Below are 19,931 nucleotides of genomic sequence, written 5' to 3' on the forward strand. Positions count from 1 at the left end.
GGCTGCTCAGAGTCCTCCATTCCAGTCTTCTGAGCGCCCACTGTCTCTTTTCTCTGGGGCCGACCTCCAGGTCCTGACAGAATAAATGGTGGCGTGGTCTGGCTTTAGTCTCAACTCCATCCCCCTGCCTGTGGTCTGCAAGCTAGCTTGGCAAGGCAGAGGCGCCTGGACCCCTGTACATTTGAGTGACGCTTGTGGATTGTGGATAATTCTGTCAGAATCCTGCAGGGGAAAGACCTGTCAGGCGAGCTCAGCCAGCACCCCAGCCCCGGCACACCCTAGCTGCTGAGAGAACCCAGCAGAAAGCAGTGGGGTTTCAGAGTGGTGGCAGCCTGTGAGTGTGAAAGTGTGCGTGACGCAGGGTGGTATATGTTTGCTGTTCTGAGTCAGTGACTGAGACATCCTGGCGTGCGGCCTCGGGGAGGTGCCTGGGCGACCCCTCCATTCCTTCACTGCACCCAGTACGGTGGGGCTCCCCCAGAGCCAGCTCCTTCTGCCCAACCCAGCCTGAGCCCACATTTTCCAGAACCTTCAGGGTCAGGGTTCTCACCCCTCCCTTCTGCTGACCCCATCCCTCCCTCTGTGAGGAATTCAGGGCTGTTGTTGCTGGGAGCATGTTGCATCATGGGACCCAACCCTTTCATTTGGGAGGTGAGGAAACCGTCCCAAGGAAGGGCAGGGACCAGTACAGGCTGCACAGCGAGTCCGTGCCTGCACTGGTACTGGAATCCGGGCTCCGGGTTCTATCCCCCTGAATTCCTACCACCCATTTCTCTGGAGGAGGTTCAGTCCCAGGTTTCCTCATCAGATTGAGCCCCACCTCTCTCTGCTTTGCTGTTGGAGCCCTGGGTTGAGTTTTTGCTCTGTCACTCTGTTCCCGGAGCATCAGTGGCTGCTCACTGTGCAGGGCTGGACATGGGGACACAGGAAAGTCAGCCCTGGTCCCTGCCCTCACATGAGCTCACTGTCTAATGGATCCTGCTAGACTCTGTCACTCTCTGCCCACGGGACCCCAGTTGCACTCTTTCAAGCTGCCCAAACCCCATTAGTCCGGTGTGCAAAGTGGAGCTGTGCCTGTGATAAAAAGTGGTGAACCATGGTTCATTGTGAGGAACTGTGGACTCGGTTCTCCCTACTGGGGCCCTCAGCTCAGGGGCCAGGCCCCACTGTTCAGGGTGGCCTGCCCCACAGGGGCCCTCCTCAAGTCTGACAGCCCCCTCATCCCAGAAGACAGTGCCCCGGTGGCTGTGGTCAGACTGCACGGATCTTTGCCTTTCTAAAAGAACCAAAGCAAAACCCAGTGTCCCTTATCACACCTCTGTTCCAAACAGTCAGCTGGGAATTGGAAACGAGACAGGTTGGGTTGGCTCTGGGAGGCCCCCGGGCATGAGGACCGAAGCCACACCGGGCCTCCATCAGGCTAGGACATTGAGTCTCAACCTGGCCTTTGCTGTTGCCTGCCGGTGACCTTGTCCAGGCTCCTCTCTGTCATCAGGGCTGGCGCTCTGTGGAGAGTCATGTTTGGCCCTCCTGTCTCACCCCTTGTTCCCAGCCTCTTGCCAACAGTTGTGTAATGATCTTTAGCTGCACCCACTACCCGCAGCTGCCCGCTCCTGTGTTAGCAGCAGGCGTCTGGACTGCTGGTCTTCCCCAGCAGTGTCTGGGTCTAGGAAGGATGTTTAGAGAGGAGACTACGAAAGACTCTGAGCTTAGAGTCCTCTGTTTGTCCACCTGCATCATTTCATGACAGGCCTAGTGAGGCCGAGAGCAGAGGGGCTGCCCCAAGTTCAGGAAGCAAGTCAGTGTCAGGGCTGGTACAGGAACCCAGGCTGTTTGTTTAGGACCCAGGTTTTCACTCCCGCGGCCCCGCCACCCGGCCCTGCTGTGTGAGCCCTGCGAGTCTCTGCTCTGCTTCTGAGTTTCCCTCTCTGTGGTGCCAGGGTGGCGCACGCCTGTCTGAGCACCTTCCCTGTCCTGAGAGGCAGAGTGTGAGGAGTGACTTGCCAGGAATGTGTCCCAGGCTCACATGAGCCAGGAGGCCTGGCCCGGACACCCCCTCGGACCGAGACTTCGTTCTGGGAAACAGGGCTCACAAGCGCAGCTTGTCAACAGAGCCTTTATTAGAGGTGTCCTTCCTCCTTTCTCCAGGACGGACACTCTGTCCAGCCCTGAGGGAAGAAGAGTGTGGGACAGAGACAGGTCGAACCCGTGTCAGGCGCCTGCACACCTCTCAGCACTGCACCGCCACCAAGGGCCATTAGTCTGCACTGTGCTCCATGGCACCTCCTTTAACCACGTGTCCCACCAGACAGGCCAGGGGAGGGGAGAAATGATTTAAAGAGCCAGCAGGGCTTCCACTAGATGACACGCTGACAACCCAGGCCCTGGGAAAAGTGCAGCTTGGTGGCCTCCTGAAAAGTGGAGAGTGTTTCCCTGGGCCCCCCCGGGAAGCAGCAGCTCTTCTCGCTGGGCCTCCGTGTCCCCCTTGTCATGGAAGGAACGGCCTAGAGCAGGGTGCTTCCAGCTCACTCTGTGCTTTGGGCTCCCTGGCCCAGCTACCCGCTCAGGACAGGATCAAGTTTCCAGCGCAGTACTGGCTGCTTGAGCTCTTACCTCAGTGCCTGCCTTTTCTGCGGCAACTGGCACAGGTGCTTTTTCCTTCCTAGCTTTGCTGAGTGTTAACATGGTGGGCAGCCCTGCTCTTTAGGAGGCAAAGTCTCAGAACGACCACCTTGCAGAGCTTGACAAGCTGGGCTCCCATTGGATCCTCCCACTGCCCCTACCCCATGAGCCACAAATCAAACTGCTGCTGCTCCCCATTTATGTAGCTGTCAGCTGAGAGTTGGTTGGGTTTTTGAGCAGCTGTAATCTGCTTGCCGGAGACAAAGTGGGAGAAAGAGTAAGAATATCTCCAGCAACAGAGAGTGGAGCTCAGCAGGGCTCGCTCACCCTTATGCATACCGGCAGTCAGGGAGCTGCCCCCGCTTCCGTCCCCTCTGGCCGCCCTCGGATTGCAAGCAGTGACTTCCCGGAGGCCATCCCCTGCCACCCCTCACCCCCAACGGAGCATAGTGTCCTTCCCTTAGCCAGGGGGTTCCTGCATCTGCGCTCACAGAGAACCTGGGCTCTTCACGTTCTGCTGATGGCCGGTAGCTCTGCACCAGTGCATGGAAGCAGGCACTTTTAAACTCTGCAGGTGGCTGCGCCGACTTCTCCTTTTTACAGAGTCAGGGAACCCCACGGGGCCAAAATAACCACATCCCTGGACCCAGGAACTATATTTCTAGAAGTTTGTCTCAAGAAAATAATCAGTTATGTGGATAAAACATAGTGTTTATGGAGGCATTATTTCTGAGGGAAATTTTGGAAGCTTTTTAAAGGTCCGGCAGTCAGAATTTGATGATAGTTCCATTACAGGTAGCACAGCCGTGTGAGAGAATGATACAGCCATGAGAAGACATATGGCTGAGGAATTCGATAAGGAGAAATAGACAGGATATGATAATGCCTGGTGGGGAATTATATATAAATGGTACCAACCACATGACCTCAATTTTGTGTGTGTGTATTTGACTAGAAAGAGTACTCAGCACATCAGAGGGTTTAGCTGGATGATGGGAGGGTAGGTGCTTTTGACTTCCTTATCTTTTTTTTTCTTTTCAAAAAATTTTTCTGTATTTTGAAAATTCTCTGTGATTATTCATTATTTTTCTGATCAGAAGAAATGTGATGTCTTTTCTGAACAAAATACCGGCACTCTCCACCCCTCTCAGCACCCTCGTCCCGCCTGTGTGTTACGATGCTGGGCAGGTGCCTCTCGGGGCTCAGCATTTAGGGAAGGAAACCTCGCACCAGCCACCCGTCCTCTAACCCTGACGCCAGACCAGGGGTGGCCTCTGCGGAAGCCAGTCATTCTTTAGAGCGTCCCAGCACAGCTCAGTTGAAAGTACCACAGGTCAGCTGCCCAGCTGTACAGCTGACTCTCTCCCCCTCCACCCCTGTCGCTGGCACAAGGGCTGTTGCTTGCCCTTGTCCTTCCTGTATCAGAGCCTGAGCTGAACCTGCTGCCTGGAAGTTTCCATTCCATCTAGCCACACCATCCCTTCTCTGGCCAGACTAAGAGGCTTGGACTCTATCCCAGTGAGAACCAGAGAGTTACAGGGTTGGCACTGGGTTTTAGAACAGTCACTCTGGCTGCAGTGAGGATAGGCCCAGAGCGGGGAAGACAGGGGGCTGGGAGAGTGCAAACAAGAGAACCTGGTGTGTTTCGCTGGCGAAACCAGGGGGTCAAGGGAGAAAGTTTCCTACCCGCTTCCCAGGGACTCGAAGTCCAAACAGCAACCGGCAAGCACGAGGTGCTGTGGCCCCAGTGATGAGAGCCTGAGGTTGGGTGTGGAGAGTCGCTCCAGCCTTGAGGCCCACAGTCCCAGCAGGTATGGCAAACCCAGCCTGTCCACCTTCTGGGTGCACCCTGGACCCCTCTCCCGGCCAGTTTCTTCTCACCTGAGGGTTTTCCCTGCAGCTGGTGAAGACTCACAACCTGCTGACCACCAGGAACTACATCCTGGGATACCATCCCCATGGCATCATGGGCCTGGGTGCCTTCTGCAACTTCAGCACAGAGGCCACGAGTGTGAGCAAGAAGTTCCCAGGCATAAGGCCTTACCTGGCCACACTGGCTGGCAACTTCCGGATGCCAGTGCTGAGGGAGTACCTGATGTCTGGAGGTGAGAGTCCATCTCTGCTTATCCTTACTGGGCTCCCCTGCCAAGACCTGAGCCACCACAGAGTGAGGTGACAGATTCACCTGGAAGCCAGTATACCACACCATTCCTACGCTGAGAGGTGCAGCCTGCTGCAGGTGTGGGGGGCCAGGGTGGGGCGGGAGAGCTGTCATGAGGTCTTCAGGATTCACCTTGGGTAACATCTTCCCTAGGAAGCCTTCTCTGGCCCCTTTTCTGGGTGCCCCAGCCTCTGTGCTGCTCTCTGAACAACCTGATGTTGTCTATGGCTCTGCCATTATCCCCTGGCCTGTGACCTCCAGCAACCTGATTCGTGGGGCTTCCCAGCACCTGGCACCAGCCTGGCAGAGTGAAGACCTCAGACAGTATTTGCCAAATGATTAAGTTACCCAGACAGCCTTGTGTCATTATCCACATTTTTCAGATAAATCAGCCAAGGCTCAGGAAGAGGACAGCTTACGTAGGGCCACACGACTTCTAAGTGGCTGAGTTAGTCTGGGGCCCGAGTCCAGGGCTCTCCCTGTTTCTTGGTGGCTGTGCAGGGTAGGCAGTGCTTGCAGGGGCAGCTCTGACTGTGTGTCCCCTCCACCCCCCAGGCATCTGCCCTGTGAACCGGGACACCATAGACTACTTGCTGTCAAAGAATGGGACTGGCAACGCCATCATCATCGTTGTGGGGGGTGCGGCCGAGTCCCTGAGCTCCAGGCCGGGCAAGAATGCCGTCACCCTGCGCAACCGCAAGGGCTTCGTGAAACTGGCGCTGCGACACGGGTAGGTGCCTCCCTGCACGTACACATGTGCACATGTGCATACACTTGCCCGAAGTCTTGCCTGGAGGCAGGGTCCAGACCCCAGGAGGGCAGAGAAGAGAGTTCACCATCCTGTGTGGGGCAGAGGAGGTTGGAAAGCCAAGTTTCGTGCCCAGCTGAGCAAAGGTGCAGCCCGTATGCCCCAAGCCCTCACAGGCGGGCTGCGAGGCCAGGTTCATATATGGGACCGTGCCCTGGGGCCAAAAACGTGTCATGCTGCTAGGAGAGCAAGAGACCAGAAGTGAGGCTGGAATGGCTGGAAGCCGCAGGGAAGGCTTCCTGGAGGGCCGGTACTGAGGACAGGCAGGGACGAACTGGGCAGCTTAGATTTCCTGGAAAACCAGAGGCACGTTCTGTGCAGCCACCTGTTGAGCACATTCCAAATGACAAAGCAATGCATTCGCTTCCAAGTCCCCTTTGATTCCCAGCAGTCTTGCAGGTGCCAACATCCCCATTTCCCAGTGGGGAAAACCAAGCGGGGCTAAGTGGCCAGGTCAGGGTCACGTTGTAAAAGGAAGAGCAAGCTCTTTGGACTCCAGGTCCAGTGTTTCTTCCCATATCTGGGCTCCAGGCCACCCCCAGAGGACAGCCCTGGGGTGACAGACCTCCAGCACCAACAGACTGGAGTGGGAGAGGCTGCAGCCTGCAGTCGCGTACAAGTTAGGGACGGCACTAGCCATGTAGGCCCCACCCAGCCCTCCTCTCTGCCCCCGCAGAACCTTATCTCAGGCTTCAAAAGAGGCTGCTCTTCAGGGCCCAGCCCTGTGCTAGGCACTGGGGACACAGTCAGACCCCATTCCTGCGTTCAGGGTAGGAGGAAGTGGGGAGGGACAGCGACAACGCAGCGTGCTGAAGGCTGTGATGTGGAACTGAGAGAGGCCTGGGTTGGAGGTGGGATGGGGAGAACTTCCCAGCAGAGCGAGGCCCTGCAGGATGAGAGAGAGCAGGCGTTCTGGAGCAGGGCTTCACCCTCCCCCTTGCTTAGTGGTCCTGGAGCCCTAACATGCTCCCCAGTCACTAACAGGGCAGAGGGCCCATCTAAACCTGGTAGTGAGGGGACACATGTTTTGGGGTTCCCGGGGGGTTCTGCTACAGCCCTGAGGGAGCTTGGCTGGGGCTCAGGCCTAAAGGGCTGACAGGAGGAAATGAAGCCAGTGCCTAGGGAGTGACAGACCTCGGCCTGTTCCTTCCAGAGCTGACCTGGTCCCCACCTACTCCTTTGGAGAGAATGAGGTCTACAAGCAGGTGATCTTCGAGGAGGGCTCCTGGGGCCAGTGGGTCCAGAAGAAGTTCCAGAAGTACATTGGCTTCGCCCCATGCATCTTCCATGGCCGAGGCCTCTTCTCCTCCGACACCTGGGGACTGGTGCCCTACTCCAAGCCCATCACCACTGTCGGTGAGCCTCCCCACCTGAAGGCCCTGAACTTGGGGTGCCACAGCTAGTTAGTGGTAGAGTTAGGGCTCAGATCCAAGCCTCCTGGCTCTGATGTCCATGCCGTAAACCATGAGGACGCGTTGGGTGCTGCCCTATGGGAGTTGGTGGCAAAGGGGCGGGTAGGTAATGGGGTGCATAGTGCTATCACTGTGAGCCGAGCTGCGCTGGGTGAGAAAACAAGACCCAGTCATTCTGCATGTACAGAGCCCAGGAAAGGTCTTGTTACAACAAAGGTCAATAGGGGGTGTGAGTAGGATGTGCAGGATGCTCTGGGGGTCAGTGTGGACCCCAGGGAGGAGGTGACTTACACTGTTAGCTAAATAGGAATTATCCAGCAAAGGAGGTGGAGGGGGCAGAGTGTTTGTCAGAAACAACGGCCTAAGGGAAGTCCCTGCGCCTGCAAGACTAGATTTTTGAGGAACAGAAAAAAAAATCAACGTGACTGGTGCATAGTCCTGTGAAAAGTGTAGCAAAAATGCTACATTTGGCCTCAGCTGTGTTGTTTTGGGTTTATCTGGGACCATTTAGAGGATTCCAAAGGATCATCTCTTGTAGGGGTGGGTGTGTGTATGTGTGTGTGTGTTAATGGTTCACAAGCTAGAGACCACGCAGGAGCAAGTGGGCCACAAGCCGTGGACTTCAGGGGCCAAAGGTCACATAGATACTTTGAATTTCAGAGCCAGGTATTCTTTTTGGTACTTTACAGAAGGAACGACTTCCTGCGTCTTGGGCCATGTGACCCCAAGTCACCTTGGACTCCCCTTATACACGAATCCCAGACCAGGCCGGGTCTCTGTGCGGCAGCAGATGCCCCAGGGAGGGCAGGACAGGGGCAGGGGCCTTTGGGTGTTGTAAAGGGATGGGCTCTTCACCTTAGGAGTGGAAGGCTGCTTGAGAGTATGGGGAGGGAAGGTTCAGATTTGCATTTCAAAGTGATCCCTGGGGCTGCTGGGTGCAGAATGGATTGGGAAGGACAACAGTGGAAGCTCCAAGAACAGTACTGTGGTAGCTGGTGGCTGGAATCAAGAGAATGGCTGTGGAGATAGAAGGAGAACTTAAGAGAAATTTCAGGAATGTCTTTGACAGGACTTGGTCATGAGTTGGGTGTGGAGTGGAAACAGGATTAGGAAATAAGACAATGCACAGATGTCTGAATGTTGGTCTCCTCCCTGTCCCGCCCTGGTCACACTTCTCAAAGCAAGTCACGATTGTACAGAATCCTTAGCCAAGTCCCCTAAGGAAGGATTCCCTATGATAGGTGAGGAAACTGAGGCTCAGAGAGCTGAACAGACTTACCCTGGGCAGGGCAAAAGCAGAGCCGTTCCCTGGTCCCCCAGCTCTCGAAGGAGCTCCCAGCCTAGTGCAGTAGGTGCAGCTGGGGTCCATCCCACGTACTGCCTCGTGGCTCTGTGGCCTTGGGCAGGCCCCTCCCCATGTCGTGGGGCCTCAGTCTTATTACCTGTAGAAAGGAAACATGAGGCAGAACATGTCCAGCGCAGTTACAGTTCCTCGCACACGGTCGGCACCTTGCACAGAGCCACTGCTGTCCGCATCACAGTGAATACCCGGGGAGGGTAGGCCGAGTGGCACTGACTAACCAGGGGCCTCTGCTCCATCCCTGCAGTGGGCGAGCCCATCACCATTCCCAAGCTGGAACACCCCACCCAGCAGGACATCGACCTGTACCACGCCATGTACATGGAGGCCCTGGTGAAGCTCTTCGACAAGCACAAGACCAAGTTTGGCCTCCCAGAGACCGAGGTCCTGGAGGTGAACTGAGCCAGCCTTCAGGCCAGTGGCCGGGGGGAGCCGACTGCACCTCACATTCTACCGAGTTCTTGAGTGCTTTTTGTTCTGTAAATTTGGAAGTGTCATGGGTGTCTGTGGGTTATTTAAAAGAAATTATAATAATTTTGTTAAACCATTACAATACTAGGTCTTTTTTAAGAAGGAAAAAGTGACTATTTCAAGCTCTTTTACTTCTAGTTGGTCCTGTTTTAGGTGGTGGCTAAGACCTCTTGGCCTTTAGGGTTTCTCAACCACTCCCTCTGCTCCCCTCCCTGAAATTACAGAGAAAACTCAGTCCCATTTGACTGGGGAGGAAGGACAGCCCTTAGAGACTCAGGCTAGCGCGATCATTTGCTCATTGTCCCCGGAGGATGAAGAGCAGAAGCTGCTTCGAACACAAACACCTCTGTTCCGAGCTACCTTGACTTGACTGCAGGGATAGTCCCTCTTGCCAAGGGGGATCCTTGAAGGGCACAGTTGTCCCTTTCTGGAAGAGTGCATTGATGAGCATCTGGACTGTTGCAGCCTGATTCCCTTTCTGCCACTTCCTACACCCCCAGTCTTTTGCAGCCAAGCCTGGACTGGCCTTAGGAGAGACGACGGGGGTGGTGATGATCTGTGTTGGGGAGCAGGGCTGTTCCAGATGTATTGTCTCTTGGATTATCCAGCTATCACGTCCTGGTTGGAGTGATTGTTTTTCCTCAGGGGGTTGATGACGTGGACCCAGCACAGAGCCAGCCTTGGCCTGAATCCTGTACTTTGCAGTGGCCTCCATTTGCTTAACCCACACCTCTGAAAGTGGGTGTGAGGAAGGAGGTCTGGAATTGGGACTTCTGAGCATCAGACTGGTTTCAGGATAGGAGGCCCCTAACCCAAGCCTCACATATATGTGCCTTTTTGAGAGGATGGGCCAGAGAGGAAACTCAGCCCCTCTTGTATGTGATCTGTGTTCTCTTGATGAGATCATTGTACCATGTCAGACTTTTATATATTCCTGAACAAATAAATAAAAATGAGTGTCCTCCGAATTCTTACTGGGGCTACATCTGCATCTTGCTACTGACACTTGGGGAGACCGTGGCCCCCAGTCAGGCTACCTGCCAAGCCTTCTCCGTCTTGCTCCTTTGGCTGACGTGGCCCTGGGTGGTGTATTAGTTATCTATCGCTGTGTAGTAAATTATTCCAACACTTGGTAGCTTCAGACAACACTGTTTGTTCCCAACTTCTGAGAGTCTGTAGTTGAGGTCTGGCTTAGCAGGGCCCTCTGCTTTCAGGGCCTCTCACAAGGCTGCAGCCTCTCGAGGCTTGACTCGGGGAGGATCCACCTTGAAGGTCATTCGCGTGCTCATGGGCAGGATTCATTTCCTCACTGGCTGGTGACCACAGGCCACTCCCAGTTCCTTGCCATGTGCGCCTGTCCATGGAACATCTCAGCACAGCAGCTGGCTCATCAGGGATAGGAAACAAGATGAGCCAAAGAACAGTGTAGACAGAAGTCACAGTCTTATGACCTAATTTTGGAAGTGATCACCTGTCACTTTTGCCATATTCTCTTCATCAGGTGCAGACCATCAGGTCCAGGTCACACTCAAAGAGAATTACAGGTGGAGTGACTACCAGGAGCCAGGGGTCCTTGGAGCACCTCACAGCCGCCTACCACACGTACTAAAGGGCTGCTGTCCAGCTGTAAGAGGCCGAGCTGGAAAGGTCCTTATGGATCACTAGAACCGAATTCCTTGTGCCTGCCCTAAGTTATACCACAAAGGGGAGACCTAGCCTGCTGTCCCTCTAGTGCTTTCATACCACACCTTAGTCTCACAGCTCTCTGTTCTGATTCCATTCAGTTCAACGACTACTAAGCACCTGGGAACCCTTCCCAGCTGAGCCTAAGGGACCTCATTCCAACTTTCCCATTGCATAAAGGGCCGTCCTTGCCATTCATCTACTGCAGGGACTGCTCTTCTGTTTCAGAAGCCATGAGCAGGCTCCTGAGGAGCCCAAACAAACATTGGAAACTACTGAGGGGATGCAGGGTGGTCAGACCTGTGACAGAGGTGCCCTTACCCCAACCTGAGGTGCCTCATTGAACTGGAACCCTGATGCCTGAGCTGGGACACAAAAGGTGGCTGGAAATTTGCCAGGAAGTAGCTGAAGAAGGGCAGAGCAGAAAGTACAGGTGGAGGAGACAGTGTTGCTGATTTGAATGACTGAGGGGGCGGTAGGTGTGCAGAGGTCTGCAGTGGGGCTTCGCTGGGAAGGGTGGGAGCTGGCTCTTCCAGAGTCTCTCCAGGGTAGGAGGGCAGGGCAGGAACAGGAGATGCCTCGAAGGGGCCCATAGAGGCTGAATTCTGCAGCACCATGCGAGCCTCAGGCCACGGAGCTCCACTCAGAGGACAGACCCTTCCGAAGGATGGAGAAAAGGCCCGATGGTGCTGAGTCAGCCCCAGCCTGAGGCTAGCCAGAACCCTCAACCTCTGGCTCCCGCCTAAGTCCTAGTCCTAACCTTGGCCACCCCACAAATGTACGTCATTATTCTCAGCACTAATTTTGTGAAGACTGAACAGTTGTGCACTTGTGAAGTCCACCATCTCTGCCTAGGGAATGGACAATAACCAGGTCCCAAATGTGGGAGGGGTCACCTCACCTAGCTGGCGATGTATGTCCAGCAGCAGCCTGTGCTGAGCAGGGGCCAGCTCCACTCTTAAGTTACGTGTGGAGAAATCCAGGTAAATGCTGTGAACTTTGCCTTGGGTTGGGAGTTGTTACCTTGGGAGAGAGACGTGGGACTTTTCTTTTCCAGAAGACCTACCTTTGGACAGTGAGTACAGCTGCCTTCTCAGCTTGAAGGTCAGTTCCATGATTCTGCTTGTGGTTCCCAGCTATGGCCACTAGGGGACAGTAAAGATGGTTTTTGAGGCCAATTTCACACAGCCTCCTAAGCTTTCTGTTCACATTTTGACATTTAACTCAGTTCGTACCCTGAGCTACAAGCTAGAGATAATAAAATCACAGACTCACAGGAGCTCAGATCTAGACAGGAATTTAGCATTTATCTAGAGCAACGCCTCTTCATCTGGGAAACTTGACACAGAAAGGCAAGCAACTTGCCTCTAATCACACAGCAAATCAACCTTTACTGCAGGCCTCCTCTTGACAGGGAGTGAGGGGCTTCCACATTGAAGGTCCCTGTTCTCAGGTGTAATAAGGGAGGCAGTGATGTAAAGCACCCATCTACCTAAAAACCGTTGCCTTTTTAAACATTCCTTACCCAGGTTCCTGATGTCACTACTGCCTACCCTTCAACAAAACCAACTAGTCTTTTTATTAATTTATTTTTAATTTTATTTTTTACTTATAATTTTAATTGCAATTCAATATTATTTTGTATTAGTTTCAGAAGTAGAGCATAGTGGTATTACAATCATATACTTACAAAGTGTTCCCCCCCCATATTTCCAGTGGCCACCTGGCACCATAGTTACTACAGTATTATTGACTGTATTCCCTATGCTGCACTTTACATCCCCATGACTATTCTGTGACTACCAATTAGCACTTCTCAATCCCCTCACCTTTTCTACCAGGTCCCCCAAGCCCTCACCCCTCTGGCAGCTATCAGTCTCTTTTCTGTATGTATGAGTGTGTTTCTATTTTGTTCATTTGCTTTGTTCCTTAGACACCACACAGAAGTAAAATAATATATTTGTCTTTCTTTTATTTATTTCACTGCATCCATCCATGTGGTCGCAAATAGGATTTCATTCTTTTTTCTCCAGCTATTCAGTCTTGATGGACTCTTTCCTCCTCCTCCTTCCTTCCCCCACTGCCTGATGATGCTATGATTGAAATTTTTGTCTCATCCCTGATAACATGTACTTATGACCGTAGGGTCCAGCCTGTGCCACTGCCATTGCCAGCTGCATTAGCACGTCACCTAACATCTCTGAGCCTCAACTTCCTCATCTGTACAACAGGAATAACCTATATTCCTAAATAAATAAGAGAATATGTATCTAAAAATCTGACTGACCTATAAATGAATGGTTTTCGTCCCAGGTCTTGGCCTCTAATCCCTCAACAGGACATGGAGGTGTGGCTGTCGCCATCGTCATCATCACGCCCTCATGGGGTCTCCCTGACCCAGTGTGCTGAGCTCCCCATTTCCAGGCTGCTCACCAATTCATCGCTGCTGCAGCAGAGGGGCCAGCCTGCCTTCCTTTTCTGACATAGAAGTTTTATTGAGATACACCTCACATATCATAGAGTCCATTCTTTTTAAATGGATAAGTTGGTGGGTTGTGGCATATTTACAAAGTTGTGCATCAATCACTCATCTCTAATTCCAGAACAATTTTACTGCCCCCAAAGGAAACCCCAGGCCCATTAGCAGTTGCTCCTTATCACCACTGCCCTCTCAGCTCTTCATTTCATATAAATGAAATGACATAGCCAGACTTTTGTGTCTGGCTTTTTTCACTTAGCATAATATTTTTGAGGTTCACTCACAGTGTGGCATGGATCATGAGTCAAACGTATCCTTGGTTCTTTGAAGCACAGATGTTTTTTAATTTTGATGTAATCAAATTATCTAGTTTTTTCTTTTTATTTTTTATAGTATGTGCTTTTGTATCTAAGAAGCCACAGCCTAATCCAAAGTCACAAAGAATTGCTCCTGTGTTTTCTTCTAAACGATTTTAGTTTTCAGTGGTTCCATTGGGATCTCTGAACTCTTCTGAGTCATTGTTGTACATGATGGAGGGTCCAACCTTTGTTTTTTTGCATGTGGGCACCCAGTGATCTTGGCACTGTTCGTTAAAAAGGGTACACTTCCCTCATCGGGTCGTCTGGGCACTTCATCAAAAATCAATTGACCATCAATTTAAGGGTTTATTTCTCTTGTATTCTCAGTTTTATTCCACTGATTTATATTTCTATACAACACTTACTCCAGTACCACACTTCCTTGGTTAGCTTTGAAATTAATTTAGAAATTGAGAAGAGTGAATCCTAACTTTATTTTCTTTTTGAGATTGTTTTTGTTATTCCATGTCCCTTGCATTTACATATGAATTTTGGGATTCATTTAATACCTGCAAAAAAAAATGGCAGCTGGGATTTTAATAGGGATTTTATTTGAGTCTAAAGATCAATTTGGTGACTATTGTCTTTCCATTTGTTGGGATTTTCTTTCTCTCAGCGGTGTTTTGTAGTTTTCAATGTACGAGTTTGCACTTCTGTTAATTTTTTTCTAAGCATTTTATTCTTCTTAGTGTTATTGTAAATGGAATTGTTTCTTAATTTCATTTTCAGATTGCCATGTTGGTGAGTAGAAATACAGTCAGTTTTTGCATACCGATCTTGCATCTTGCAATCTTGTGGAACTAGATCATTCATTCTAATTGTTTCTTTGTGGATTATGTAATGTTTTCTGTATATGAAATCATGTCATGTGTATGTAGAAATAGTCCTACTTCTTCCCATCTGTATGACTTTGTTTTTTTTTTTCTTGCCTAATTGCCCTGGATTGAACTTCCAGTATGATGTTGAACAGAACAGGTGAGAGCAGGTATCCTTGTCTTGTTGTTGATCTTAAGTGGGGAAAGTTTTCTGGCTTTCACCATTCACTGTATTAGCTGTGGGGGTTTGGTCAACCTTTATTAGGTTGCAGAAGTTTTCTTGCATTCTAGGTTTTTTGAACATTCTTACCATAAAATGCTGTTAGATTAGATTCTGTCAGATACTTTTTCTGCATCTACTGAGATAGTGATGTTTTCTGTTCCTTATTCTTTTAATATGGCGTATTACATTAATGAATTTGTAGATGCTAAACCAACCCTACATTCTTAGTAAAATCTCATGCCATATAATCCTTTTCATATATTTGGATTGGCGCACTAGTATTTTGTTGTGGATTTTTATATTTATTCCTAATGGGTAAGAGATATTGGTCTGTATTTTTCTTGTCTTTGCCTGGTTTTGGTATCAGGGTCATGCCATACAATGATTTGGGAAGTCTTTCCTTATATTCTTGAAAGAATTTGTGAGAGATTGGTATTAATAGTTCTTTAAATATTTGGTAGAACTGAACTGTGAAATTACCTGGGCCTAGGCTTTTCCTTGTGAAAAGTTTTTGATTACTAATTCAGACTCTACTTGTAATAGGTCTATTTAGATTTCCTAATTCTTGAATCAGTTTTAGTAGTTTGTGTGCTTCTAGGAATTTGCCCATTTCAGTTGATAATCTAATTTTTGGCACATAATTTTTTCCTTTGGTTCATAGCATTCCCTTATAATTCTCTGTATTTCTGAAAGAAAGTCTGGTAGTAATGTCTTTGTTTTCAGTACTAATTTTAGTAATTTGAAGCTTCTTCCTTTTTTCTTGATCATCTAACTAAAAATTTGTCAATTTAATTGACCTTTATAAAGAAATAACTTTGGTTTCATTAATTTTGCCTGTTACTTTTTTTAAAAGTTTTTATTTTATAGCAAGAGGAAGGGAGAAGAGAGTGAAAGAGAGAGAGAGAGAGAGAGAGAGAGAGAGAGAGAGATTTGTTGTTCCACCCATTCGTGCACTCATTGGTTGTTTCTTGGATGTGCCCTGACTGATATTGAACCTGCAACCTTGACACATCAGGAAGATGCTCTAACCAACTGAGCTACCCAGCCTGTTACTTTTCCATTCTCTATACCCTTTATTTGTTCTTTAGTCTTTACTATTTCTGTCCTTGCTTTGGGTTAGTTTGCTCTTCTTTCTTTTAAAAAATGGAAGTTTATTAATTTGAGCTCTTTTTTCTCTTTTAGTGTAGGAATTTACATCTAGAAGATTCCCTCCGTGAACTGCTTTAGCTGCATCCCGTAGCTTACGGAGTGTTGTGTTTTTGTTTCATTCACCTCAATTATATTCTAATTTCTCTTCATTTCTTCATTGTTTATTTGAGAGTATATTGCTTAATTTCCACATATTTGCTATTTTACCAAATTTTCTTTAGTCATTTATTTCTAATTTTGTTTCATTGTGGTTGCAGAACATACTTTGTATGATTTCAATATTTTTCATTTATGGAGGCTTCTTTTATAACCTAATCTGTGGTCTATCTTAGAGAATGTTCCATGTGCACTTGAGAAAACTGCATTCTGCCCTTGTTGTTGGACTAGTATACAGATGTAGGTGTCTCTTAAGTCAAGCTGGTTTATAGCATTGTTCAAGTCTTCTGTTTCCTTGTTGCTTTCTGCATAGTAATTCTATCCATTACCCCAGTTCTCTTTTGGTTACTAGTTGCATGGAGTATCTTCTTTTATCTTTTTCTTTTCAACCTACTTGTGTCTTTGAATATGAAATATGACTTGTAGCGTTGGATTTTATAAAATTCATACTTCTACTTTCTGTCTTCTAATTGAAGTGTTGTCTATTTGCATTTAATATAATTACTGATAAAGTAGAATTGAAATTGGCCATTTTTCTATTTGTTTTCTGTGTCTAATATCTTCTTTTTAGTCCTTTCTTCCTCCATTTCTATCTTTTGTGTTAAACATTTATTTTCTAATAAACTATTTTAATTCTTTTATTGTTTCATTTACAGTATATTTTTGAATTATTTTCTTAGTGGTTATCCTGGAGGTTACAGTTAACATCTTAACTTAAAACAATCTAGTTCAGATTAATACCAACTTAATTTCTCCTTCTTAATTTCTCCCAGGCAGGCCGGCCTGGGAGAAGAGAGGGCCTGGCCACAAACAGAATAATGTAGTGGATTGAATAGTGGCCCATGAAATGCTATGCACATGTCCCAATCCCTGGAATCTGTGACTGAGACTTTATTAGGAAAAAGGGTCTTTGCAGGTGTAATTAATGTCAAGATGAGGTGCCCCAGATTATCTAGGTGGACCCTAAGTCAAATGGCAAGTGCCCTTATAAGAGAAGGAAGATAAGACACAGGGAAAGGGGAGCAGGCTGTGTGCAGCAGGCAGACATGAGGCTCACGTGTGCTGCCACAAACCAAGGAGCACCTGGAGGCACCAGAAGCTGGTGGAGATAAGGGAGGGTTTCCTCCCAGGGTCCCTGAGGTAGCAAAGCTCCTCCAACAGCTTGATCTTGGACTTCTGGCATCCAGAACTGTGAGAGGATACATTTATGTTGTTTTAAACCAGCCATTTTATGGCTTAAAGTAGTACAAAGAGTGATCTTCAATATATTTGTACCCTGATGGAGTTGTGCCACTGCATGACAGAGTCCGGTCTTCTCATCAGCAAAGTTCCTCATGTGTCTTTACACGAGGGGGGCTCCAGGTTTGGAAGGGGCTTTTTCCCAATGCTTCTGGGAGGGTGGGAGAAGTCCCCATTCAATGGTTTATAATGGGATCACTAGGAGGAGAAAAACAGGAATTTCCCTCACCCTTTGGCTTCAACCACAATAATTATAACAAAACCTCTGTTTCATATCTCCTCCAAACTTACCTTTTATAATGCTGTTTCCCTTTCTTGAAAACACTTCTCCAAGATATTTTTCACCATTTACTGCTGAGGGAGTTTCCATTTGTGTACTTTCATCTAATATTTTCATCATACACACACCCAGTTTTATCAGCCACATGTTTTACATCACATTAAACCCCACTTGCACATGTTTAAAAAGTTTCTCAAGTTCCAAACCACTTCTGAGGGCTAATTACTTTTGATGAAAACTGATACAAGTATTTTTCCTATAATTAAACCTGAATGATATATATTTAAAATTTAATGTATAAAGATATAAAATGTCCTCAGAACATAAACATGACTTCACTGTACAAATAAAATTTAAAATATACGCCGCAATACTCTGATTAGCGGCTGTAAAGTATAGGATCATTAACACTGGAGTCAGGATGCTTTCAAACCCCAGCTCAGCGCTCACGTGTGACCTTGGGCAGTGTGTGTTGTGAGGACACACAGACTTGGTTACCACAATGCCTGGCACATACCAAGCACTCCTTTTATTTAAAAAAAATTCCTCAGTATCTCCCGGACTATCAGGACCTCGACAGTCTTAAAGATCACAGGCCAGGGGTTCCGCAGAACACCATGTAGTTTTGCTGTCTCATCTTTCCTCATGATTGATTCGGATTCTCCACCTTTACAGAAATACCACACAAGTAATACTGGACTCTTTCTTCTCACCACAGCCTAGCCGGTGGCGCCTGATTTCGGTTGTCCTGCCGGGGATGTTCACTCTGCTCACTTGATTAAGGTCATCTGTAAAGTTGCTCTTTTTCTGTACTTGGAGTCAATGTAATATTTTTTCTTATAAGACAGTTTATTATTGATTTATACTAATAAAGACTCATGGATCCCTATTTTCTTTAAGGGACTATAAGCTGTTCTATCATTATTTATTTCGATCCTCAAACTGCTCCAGATGATGTCCTAGGATCATGTACTTTCTGTGGCCCAATCCTGAGACTCAGACATTTCTTCGAAGACTCTTGGTTCCTCTCAGTAGAACCAAGTGTATCTCTTGTAGACAAAGTAGTGTTAGATTTTTCATGGAAGTTGATATCTAGAAACCAAGATCTGGGTAATTTTAGTCTGTTGGCACAGGGTTCATTCAAGTTCTCTCTCCTCCTGTATTTGTAATGCCTTTTTTTCTGATAGAGAGAAAACTGGCTCCCATCATCCAGTTAAAAAGAAGAAGAGGGACCGAAATGGAGTCACTTATGCTAAACCCCACATCACCAAACTGAGGCTTAACAATTTCAGTCTGCCCCGAAAACGGAATCTTAAACCAGTCAATCGGGAATCACCTGGTCAGCATTAGTGAGGTAATCTGCCAGATGGACCCTGTCATCCCCTAAAAGAAAGTGACCTTGCTACAATCCATCTGCTTTTTGTTAGCATAACTTTCTTGTTCCCACTCCCTCCCGCCTAGAAATGTCTTTGATTTTGTACAGCTCCTTGGAGCTCTTTTCTGTCTGCTAGATGGGATGCTATCTGACCCATGAGTCATTGAATAAAGCCAATAAGATCTTTATTTCATTTCATATTATTAATTGATTGATTTTAAAGAGAAAGATGGGTGGGGTGAGGAGAGAGAGAGATTGAGAAACATCACTTTATTGTTCCACTTATGTCTGCATTCATCAGTTGACTCTTGTATGTGTCCTGACTGGGGATGGAACCTGCAACCTTGGTTTATCAGGCTGACTCTCTAACCAACTGAGCTACCAGACCTGGGCAGAAGCCATGAGATCTTCAAACTTTGTTCAGTTGCATTAAACATTTTTATTTTTCTATCCTCACTGGAGCATTTTTTCCCCATTGGTTTTAGAGAGTGAGGAAGGGAGAGAGAGAGAAACTTCGACGTGAGAGAGAAGCACTGATTGGTTGTCTCCCATAGGCACTCAGACCCAGGATCACATGTGCATGGGCTGGATATCGAACTGCAACCCAGGTATGTGCCCCCACCGGGAATCAAACCCTCAACCTTTCAGTCACAGGGTGATGCTCCAACCCACTGAGCCACACTGGCCAGGGCTGCATTTTTTCCTTTTTTCCAAATCCTTATTATATTTATTTAACCAATTCCTGTTGCCAGTGTCCTCCATCCCCATCTGCTGTATTAATACTCTCCTCACCAGGGCTGTCTTTATAGATTTGACCTACATAGTTGCTCCAAGCCCAGTGCTTAGAGGGGCCCACGCTGCCTTGGAATTCTTATTTTTTTGAACAAGCAACTTTGCCTTTCCACTTCCCACTGGGCCTCACAAACCATGGACCAGTCCTCCTGTCATCTGGCTTGGACTCTGACAGTTTGCCCCAGGCTGCCCTCCACGTGGATTTGCTATGTACCTACTCCAGCTGGTTCTCACCCTTGTGCCGGGATCTCCCCTCCACTCACTCTGGCCCTGTGTGGGCTCCCTTCTCACCTTGCTGTGGTTCTGACCCCCTGCTTTGGGCCAGCACGCCCCCCCCCCCCCCCCCCCCCCACGCACTGTGCTTACTGTGACCTTGTTCTCAGCCCCACCATAAGGGCTTTTGGACTAAATTATTCAGAAAGAGAAAGAAGAATTTGGGTAGACTGTTTTATCCTTTGAATTTTTTGTACCTACACTTTGCTGCTGATAGGAGTAAAATTCTCATCCTTTTGGTAAAATTCAGGTTTCTAAATCGTGTATTCTAATT

The 19,931-nt window shown here is 48.4% G+C and overlaps 1 protein-coding gene across 1 annotated transcript in view; it reads left to right on the forward strand.

The window, feature by feature from the left end:
- The window catches only part of DGAT2 (diacylglycerol O-acyltransferase 2), a 32,398-nt gene extending 22,596 nt beyond the window's left edge, over positions 1-9,802 (forward strand). Inside the window, exons 5-8 of the mRNA XM_037131508.2 lie at positions 4,523-4,727; positions 5,339-5,513; positions 6,745-6,947; positions 8,611-9,802. Of these exons, the coding sequence (XP_036987403.2) occupies positions 4,523-4,727; positions 5,339-5,513; positions 6,745-6,947; positions 8,611-8,765 (738 nt within the window). The 3' untranslated portion in view covers positions 8,766-9,802. The remainder of the gene's footprint in view (positions 1-4,522; positions 4,728-5,338; positions 5,514-6,744; positions 6,948-8,610) is intronic.
- The last annotated feature ends 10,129 nt before the right edge of the window (positions 9,803-19,931 follow it).

Source organism: Artibeus jamaicensis, unplaced genomic scaffold (genome assembly GCF_021234435.1).
Source record: "Artibeus jamaicensis isolate MK-2021 breed Jamaican fruit bat unplaced genomic scaffold, CSHL_Jam_final contig_64, whole genome shotgun sequence".
NCBI lineage: Eukaryota > Metazoa > Chordata > Mammalia > Chiroptera > Phyllostomidae > Artibeus > Artibeus jamaicensis.